At 38.6% G+C, this 9,123-nt stretch overlaps 2 protein-coding genes across 2 annotated transcripts; both read right to left on the bottom strand.

The window, feature by feature from the left end:
- Window positions 1-535: 535 nt before the first annotated feature.
- Window positions 536-3,898, bottom strand: LOC310803842 (DLA class II histocompatibility antigen, DR-1 beta chain-like). The gene is made up of 6 exons (XM_083668779.1): window positions 3,805-3,898; window positions 3,208-3,480; window positions 2,386-2,667; window positions 1,999-2,112; window positions 1,601-1,627; window positions 536-1,502 (listed from the first exon to the last, which is right to left on the bottom strand). The coding sequence occupies exons 1-5, from the start codon at window positions 3,866-3,868 to the stop codon at window positions 1,602-1,604; spliced, it is 759 nt and encodes a 252-aa protein (XP_083524905.1). The 5' UTR covers window positions 3,869-3,898; the 3' UTR covers window positions 536-1,502; window position 1,601.
- Window positions 3,899-5,649: 1,751 nt separating this feature from the next.
- Window positions 5,650-8,025, bottom strand: LOC310803846 (H-2 class II histocompatibility antigen, A-U alpha chain-like). Its single transcript, XM_083668785.1, has 4 exons — window positions 7,901-8,025; window positions 7,425-7,670; window positions 7,043-7,324; window positions 5,650-6,672 (listed from the first exon to the last, which is right to left on the bottom strand). Exons 1-4 carry the CDS (start codon window positions 7,956-7,958, stop codon window positions 6,551-6,553), a joined length of 708 nt encoding a protein of 235 aa, XP_083524911.1. The 5' UTR covers window positions 7,959-8,025; the 3' UTR covers window positions 5,650-6,550.
- Window positions 8,026-9,123: the final 1,098 nt, after the last annotated feature.

Below are 9,123 nucleotides of genomic sequence, written 5' to 3'. Positions count from 1 at the left end.
CGTTTCAGACACTTCAACACCTGCTCTTGTGTGTTTCCCGCCTGTGTGATTGTCTACATCGGCCTGATTGGCTTCACCTGTTCCTCATCATCCCTCTCTGTGTATTTAGCCTGTGTGTTCGCCTGTCTCTGTGCCAGTTTGTCATTGTACCTTGTGTCAAGTGGTCCAGCGGTCTTTCTTAGTGTTGAGTATTCCTGGTTATTTTGATCTCTGATGTTTATTTTTTTTACTTTGCGTCTTGCCTACCACTTTTTGGATTATCTGCCTGATTTTTTGGACTGCCTACCTGTGTACCAAACCCTGCTTTGCCTGTCCCCTTCCTGGATTATCTGCGTACCCATTGACTGCCTACCTGTGAACCGAACGTTTTAATAGTAAAGACTGTTCTATTGGATTTAAGTTTTTGTCTCCGAGTAGTGCATTTGAGTCCTCTGCCTACGTACCACAGCCATTACAGGAAGTCAGCATTGTCAGCTCATCCATTATGTGGTTAACTGAAATTTAACCCCAGTAAAAGCGAGAGACAAAACAACAATAGATTTAAAATAGTTTATTGAAAAGCTTTTGCCATATTCTTATAAAGGCAATTAGTTAGATCAATTCAGCAGGAATAGAACAGGGTCTGAAACCACCACCATGTTAAAACAGAAGATGAGCAACACAAGCCTTTGAAGCTGGATATCAATCACAAAAAACCTGCTTTTACCATCAGATTAAGGTTTATGAAGCGTTTACTACAATGTGATTGTACCTTTAAGAACAACAGCAAAACCTGTGTATTAATCCAACAGTTTACTTGACCCCCTCTCCAAACATCTCACACACTACTTTCAGCATTCACTATTCATTCATTTTAGATTAGTGCAAAACAAAGCAATAGGTTAATCTGGCCCGTAAAAAGAAATAGAAAAAACCCCAAAGAAGTGCCTCTAAATTCCTAAGCACAGTTGCCAACTATTTCATGATGACAGAAAATGGACTGGTCATCCACTAGAAATACAGAGTACAAAGAGAAATGCAAAATAGTGACACTAACAATCCATCCCACACATTATTGACATCAGTGTTTTCAAACATCCCCAGTGATGTCATGTCACTATATGACATTCTTTTTTATTGCATGTTCCTATTAGCTGAATCAAATTCAGATGGACTTGACACCCCAGACCTAATCTCCATCACTCCCATTCTAACAATGGAGAATTGTATAATTTCATAACTCATTGTAGTTGATTTATTGCATTCAAGTTTAAGATAAAATAATTAATTATGGAAAAAGTAAAGGAATGTAACTTTTACCAATACACAGTTTATAATCAATCTATTGATATCTGAGATGTTATAGGCAACAACAACTATTGGTTCAACTATTGGTTCATTGGTTCAATATGCATTGTAATCAACTTGTGTGACAAGGCATCATTTCAGGCCTACTGTGATTTAAGGAGACAGCTCTAGTAGGTCTGCCTGTCAGCAGTGGTTACAGCAGTGTCCCTGCAAGCCTGAAAAGATAACACAGAATTGACCATCAAATTACTATCATGACATTTTTGACAAATGAACCATTATAAGTAGTAATTCATTTGAACAGGATTCTCACATTAGTTATTTGGTACCAGAATCCGTCCTGTTACAGAAATAAACAAGAGAGAGAGAGAGAAAATTAGTAATCCTGATATTCTCATAAATGAATCAACATAGCAGTAACCTCCTGATGTAAACTGTAATGTACAATGTTATATCACTCTAAAAGTATACATGACAGTAGTGATCTACATATGTATAATGTTAAATAAAAATGACTTTCAGTAATAAAGACTCAAGGCATAATGATTTTTCTACAAATTAATGTTCACTGTAAAACCTGATTACCACCCGTAGCATGACGGTTATATTTGGATGGTTAATGTTTCTACACAGATAACCGTTAATAGAGCATACAATACACTGATGGCTCTTTGCAGATTGTCTATGTTTTCATCACAAGATGACCCTCACCACTGGCTTTCCTCTTGTAGTAGATCAGTCCTGCTAATGCTAACACCAGTCCCAGCACCAGTCCTGACGCTCCGATCGCTATCTTATTCCTCTCAGACTCAGGCATGGACGGGTCTGTCAAAGAGAAATTACGGATTTGTTTTACACAAAAGCAGCAATCAGATTCTATAAACTACCTAGATAACATAATGTATGTTCCCTGTTACTGTGCAAACAGCAAGGCATGTTCAGTGTCTGTTAAATGCATACTCAGGTCCTCGTGTCCTTGCTTATCCTTCACCCATTATCCAACACACATTGAAACACTTTCACCCAACTCACATATCTGATAACTTCCTCACCCAAACACCATTCCAACACTTATAACCTCCCTGGAATAACACTTACTCCACTCTGTCACTAGGGGGACAGACAGGCTGGCATGGTGCACAACACAGGAGATCTTCTCTCCAGATTTGGGCGTGTACTCCAGGTGGGAGTGGATCTGGTAGTACCAGTCCCCATTAGCCAGCTCCTCAGTGGAGGTCACATCTGACTTCACTTCCTGTCCGTCCCTTGTCCAAGTCACAGTGATTTGTTTGGGGTAGAAGCTGTAAGCGCTGCACATCAGCATGGCAGGGTGTCTTCCACTGGGGGGCGTCACTGAGCTGAGTCTGACATAGGGCTCAACTGATGGAGTAAAAATGAACATAGATTACTTTTATTTAAGGAAAGTCCTGATCATCAGATTGCATAATATCACATCAAAACCATCTAGCTTGGATGCAAATCATTCATATTGTCTGTAGCATTGAACAGGGCTCTGTTCTCATGTGATTAAACTGAATGTGTAATTCTTCAATGAGAAGTGAAATCTTATTTTACAGACTGCTATTGTTGTCTCTGAAAATTCAGTATTTTCAAAATGAGCCAATTGATATGTTTGTTTTTGCTTCCCAGAAATAAACAACACTATAGCATAACAGTGATGTACGTTTTCAAACAATTGTAGTAGCTACAGTATCCATGATCATTCAAGATAAAACATCCCACAGAAAGATGTGTACAATTTAGAACAACATTTCTAACCCTATTATTATTAGCTCTATCGTCATATCCATCAGGAAAAAGTCTAATGTTTTCTTATTCACAAAGGAAAAGTAGTTACACTATCATTAACATCTGGTCAGTTAGGGATGGTAGACTGCTGTGCTCAGGAGGGCTGCTCACCTGACTTCTCCCGTATGGCACTGGTGAGAATAGGAGCGTTATGCTTGCAGAAACTCTCCAGCTTCCCTCGCTCATTAGCCAGATGGGCAGGATCATTATTCCAGGCCTCTGCATTCTTTATACCAAGCTCTGTGTACCCAACATACCTACCCACAGTGCTGTTGAATCTGATGAACTCAACCTTATTAAAAACTTTTGAGTCTATATACTCCATATCAGTTAGGTCATTTGAGCTGTACAAGCAGTGTGACAAGAAGAAGTAGTCATATCCATCTAAAAGATTAAAAACAGAAGAATGAACTATTGCATTAAGTCAGTTATTGCACATTGTACTGTAGTTCTTCCAAATGAATGCTGTCTATGGAAGACAAACTCATAAGATGAAATAAGTAATACTCAATGATAGTCCAGAATCTATGAAACAATGTTCTCAAACTTTACAGTAATTATTAGCATTAATAACATTAATATTACTCTTCTTCACTCTTTACTCATTGATGCAAGAACTATTTCAGTAACTGTGAATATGGATGCAATTATCCAGAACTTTAGTAACTATCCAACTACAATTAAATATCTAATTTAATGATAACTTACCTGCTCCATGTTGAGTGGACAACAGCGTAGCTAAGCAAATGTAAAAGATTTTAGACACAGACATGTTCTTCTGCACAGTGTGTTCTCTAAAAGAGGCAACAGTGGAAGTGTTCAACAAAGCAAATACATTGATTGCTAATCAGACAGGCCAATCTTCTTCTCCAAAAAGGAAAGTGTCACTTGTTACCAGGCAAACTACATGGTTACTGTAAGGATTGGCAACACACACTCTAAATAAAGTTGTTTGAGAACAATATATCAGGGTTTATGCACTTGGTCAACATTTGGCCCCATTTTGCTTAACTGAGCAGAAAATACCTAACAACTCAGAATATTTATTCTCCATTGTCTGTAACAATGTTTTAAACTAGTGACAGTTCAACCAGAGTTTAGGTAAATAGCATAACAATATATTACACATTATGCAGATGCACACTGTGCAGTATTCAGCACTCCTTTTGGATTATGCCTCATCCCGTCTGTTAAAAATATTACGGTTATAATAGGCAACTTACTCTTTGGCACTTTACATTTACATTAATGGCATTTAGCAGACGCCTTTATCCAAAGCGACTTACAACAATACATCTGCTTAAGTAAGTGAATCATCTATCCATCAGTCATCATAAGAAAAAGTAATCTATGCTAGGACCAGGGGCTTTTGGCAGTCACAATGTTAGAAGAAGGAAGAATTACTTTTAAAGGAGGAAGGATGAATTACATTTTTTAAATGTTAACAGGACACAAACTTGTACAGAGGGGTAGTGGGGATGAAGAGGTCTTTAGGAGGGACATTTAAGATGGAGTTTGAAGAGATGGGTCTTCAATCTACGGTGAAAGTGACTCTGCAGTCACGACAGCAGTGGGAAGCTCGTTCCACCAGCGGGGTGCCAGGACAGTGAAAATCCATGACCGAGCACGGCTGCTGCATCCACGTAGAGGCGGTGGTGCCAGGCGGCCAGCCGAGGTGGAGGAGCGGAGGGGTTTGGGGTCTGACCATTGCTCGCAAGTAGGGAGGGGCTGTTCCATGTGCCGCCCAGTAGGCGAGCACCAAGGTCTTGAATCTGAAACTGTCATTGTCTTAACCAATGTCTAACCAACTGTCATTGCTGTTGACTTGGCTTTTTCTTTTCTTTGATTTAGTTTGTAATACTCAGTTTAGGTCACTGATCATGTATATGATCTCATGTTCATATATTGATGACCCTCCATTTGGTTCCACTAAGTTCACCTCAAGTTAACCGATGTTGACCTTTAACCTTTAACAGCAGTCAAACAACAGCCAACAGTGACTGCTTTTGGCACTTTTTCCTCTGAAAGGTTTTACTTGTGATGCCTGTGACGTATAGCTTTCATTTACTTTTGCCAAATGTACCTTTTCGAAGTGGTCTGGATAAGAGCGTCTGCTAAATTACTAAAATGTAAATGTAATTTAGATTTAAAGTAAAAAAAATAGTGCCATTGTACAGTAATCATTCACTGAATCACTGTAATTACATGAACAGCAAGGGTACATGTATGGCCTAGCTAGCCAATCAATTTAATTAAAACAGCAGATTTTATCCCCACTGACATTAAAAATAAACATTATTTAATTAGTTTGTTCAGCTATTCAGTAGAAACAACACCCATTGGTTCAGCATTTCTAATCTTAAACACCCATCATGTGTTGTACAGAAGATCTAGATGGATAACAATTATGTTACACAATGATGTTATTACTATGTAGTTTCTAATGGTAACCAGGTAGAAGTGTTACCAAAATGTAATTGCTTTCATGTTAGTTGTCTCAGTCAGCTCAACATCAGCTTTTGAATCCAGTAAAAAAGCGCATTAGATTCTAAATAAAAACAAATATCAAGTCCTTTATTAGGTTTTCTTTAATTTGCAACAAAATTATTAGAAAGAAATAGAATCCTGGATATGGCCATGAAGTAATTTAACACACCAGTTATATTAAACATGTGGACAGGAAGTTATCTGAAACATCTAACACAAACTTTAAAATGAAGTAAATTAGCTGGTTTTAAGAGAATACCCAGATTCAAGATTCAACATACTTCAAAAAAGAGCACACAACTCTAGTAGCACAATTCCTCTTGAATTTGGGAGGTGTGATGTTGAACAGCAAGTTCTGAGAACATTTGCATCTGGTGTTACAGGGTTAAAACCTCAAAATGCGGACGACTTTGAAACTTAAAGATATTGCAAGGCATAACAAATTGCACTCTATGGCTTTACCGATCAAGCAAAATATGCAACATTTACGTTTCCCGAAACATTTTTCTAAATAAGTCAAATCTAACCACTCGATAAGATGAAATATAGTTGCATTGTTAGTATAGTGAACATTATGTAAGTAGATGGATTGTTCTTGCATTGTCCAGAATAATTTTCTTATCTGGCTCTGATATTATCTAATCAATGCATTTATTAACTAATACTGTAGCTAACAGCTACAACAGCTCACAGGCTTGTGTTGGGAGGGTCTGCCCTAATAGCAGTGAAAACTTACAATAAAGCATCAGTACATTGTGAAGAATTTTTCATGAAGTTTAGAAGCAGTAATTATTTACATCAACAAGGTTAAGAATCCACAACATGTTGAGCCTTTGACCTCTCATTGGAGCCTGGTCATTCTGTGCCCACATTATAAAGACAAGTACATTTAGATAAGTGTAGGCGCATCCAGATGATCATGATCATCTCTCCTCAATCATGATCATCTTTCCTATTGATTGTAGTCTCAGTTGCACTCATTTCCTTTGATGAGGAAGAATGTTCCAGTAGCCACTCCCAGCAGCCCCAGAGTCAGGCCCACTCCACAGAACACAGCAGGACCCACACTGGGCTGGTTCACCTCAGGTTCTGGGGGGGAACACACACAATCACACACACACACACACACACACACACACACACACACCTGAGTTGAGCTAGAACAAATACACATTGTCCAGACACCCCCTGTAGATCTTAAGGATTGGTTAAATGTCAGCAAAAATAGATTTATGCAATCAAGATCCATGTACTGTATTACAGCATGAAAGCTCATAGTTTTTGTCTTTGATGTGAAAATAGAGTAAAAAGTAGTACATATGGGTATGATGTAAAACATTATTAGTGGTGGTATACCAAGTATTTCATAGCTGTTTTTTTCACGGCTGTTTGTGCCTTTTGTAATGCCAAGTTTTCTATAACGGAGTGTAAGTGTTGGTGATGTAAATGTGGTCCTCACCCCACACGCGTGTGAGGGACTCAGTCAGGGACTTGTGCTCCACAGTGCAGGAGTAGATGTCTCCCTCCTCTGGGGTGAAGGTCAGACTGGAGAACTGGTTGAAGGTGAAATCCCCATTGGGGTAGGGGTTACTGCTACGCACTCCCTCTGTCACTTTGTTGTTGTTCTTGGTCCACCAGACGTTGACAGGTGCAGGGTAGAACCCAGTCACATGACAGATGAGAGTGTTCTCCATCCCCAGCTCCACATCGTCCCTGGTATAGATGGTGCTGTGAGGAGGGTCTGTGGGGAAACACAATTATTAATCATTACATCATTTTTTCTTTGGCTGTGAATGTCTGCTGCATACCACAACATAAGTTCTGATATTTTTCTCTCTTACCTATTTGCTGTGGTGGGTTATTGTAAGCTTTTCTAGCGGTTGCAAGGTTTTGTCTGCATATAGTCAGTTCAACCTTAGCCTGGTCATAGAATCCAGGGAAGCTGATTGGATCTGCAAATTTAGGAAGCGCCACCACCCCCATCTTTTTGGCAAAGTCTGCATACCACAGCTCTTCACCATCCAGCCCATACATATTATCTCCATCCGAATCAGTACATCCACTTATGTATATGTCGTCATGCAGAACTGAAAAAAGACATACAAAAAAAAGATACACACTGTTGGAGCACATCTGTTCATAGTTCATTATAATAAATTATACTAAACAGGGGTTCTCTCTCTTTTTATTTTCATTTCAATCATAGTAAAGTAATCATTTATACACCATATTATAAACAGTCAGAGCATTCCAAACAAACATAGTTTTTGTTGACAGATGTATCTCAATAGACCCCTTAATATTAGTATTTACTTACCTTTGGCTTCCACACAGAGCAGGGAGGAGAGGATGAGGACAGTGACAGAACCCTTCATGTTCAGTTTACAGACAGCTGTGTAGAGACAGGAGGATACAGAGAACCAGAGTTACCTTCTGACTAGTGTCAAACTTCACTGAGAGGGAACAGACTTTTGTTTTTCTGGAGGCAGCCTCTTTTACAGTAGGACCAATCAGGTCAGTTGAGTTTGTTTGTCATTTGTTTCTAGTCTTGTATATGGAGAACCATCTGAGGGGTGATCAGAGAGTGTTTTGCTATCTTCAAGACAGTGATTTCCTAAACAGCATCAACTGTGATGGCAATACATATGCTGGTGTTGTATTGTGGAATGATAATTCCCTGTAACATAATGGAGAAAACATGTGTTCTGTGTGTTCTAGTGAACATGGTCAGTAATCTATATCCTCTCCTAGCAGAAACCTCAGTGAACAACATACTAAAAACCAACACCTGATAGCATGGTACTATCAGTATTATGACAAGCATATGAGTAGTGTTGCACATTAGGTTCCATAATTGTGTCCTTCTATTCCATTGAACATGGTTAAGTTCATTAAACTGAATCAAGTTTATGTCCACGGTCAGGCACACCCCCTCTGACGTCTGGATGCCGATGGCTGTGGAGACCAGCTGGACAACGGCTTAACTCAGTCTTTCAAAAGTCTTTAGGTACAGGAATAAATTAACATATATAAAAGAAGGAGAAAATCCACACTCTTTACACAAATAGCTTTGACACCAGGACCTACATTAATTGCTTCGCCTAGTTATTCAACTACGAAACTACTGGTGGTACAGTAGATTTGTTTGGTAATTCATATTCTTGTTAACATTCTAATAATATGAAAACAGGTACTTTATCTAGCCAATGTACATCGATTTCGGTTGAGCATTATACAGTCGGCTACACCGCAACACCCTGATTATTGAGGCAGACTGAAATAAATGTAAAAAAAATAAAAAAAATACATGCATAATACCTAATAAAATCTGATGCATACTCAATGTATGATCAAAGAAATGTATCTGAATGATACAGTTAATGGTTAAGAACACAACTGACTATTATACTATTACATGCAATTATACATTTTTGAAGATGATTAATTCAATAATTCATTGATGTATCAATGTATGTATCTATTGCCACCCTGTGGTTGCACATGGGAAAGCTGTAGGCTGCAGCAAACACAACCACAGGG

This window comes from Argentina silus (assembly GCF_951799395.1).
Source record: "Argentina silus genome assembly, chromosome: 4".
Taxonomy (NCBI): domain Eukaryota; kingdom Metazoa; phylum Chordata; class Actinopteri; order Argentiniformes; family Argentinidae; genus Argentina; species Argentina silus.
This window is presented reverse-complemented; position numbering and strand designations above follow the sequence as displayed.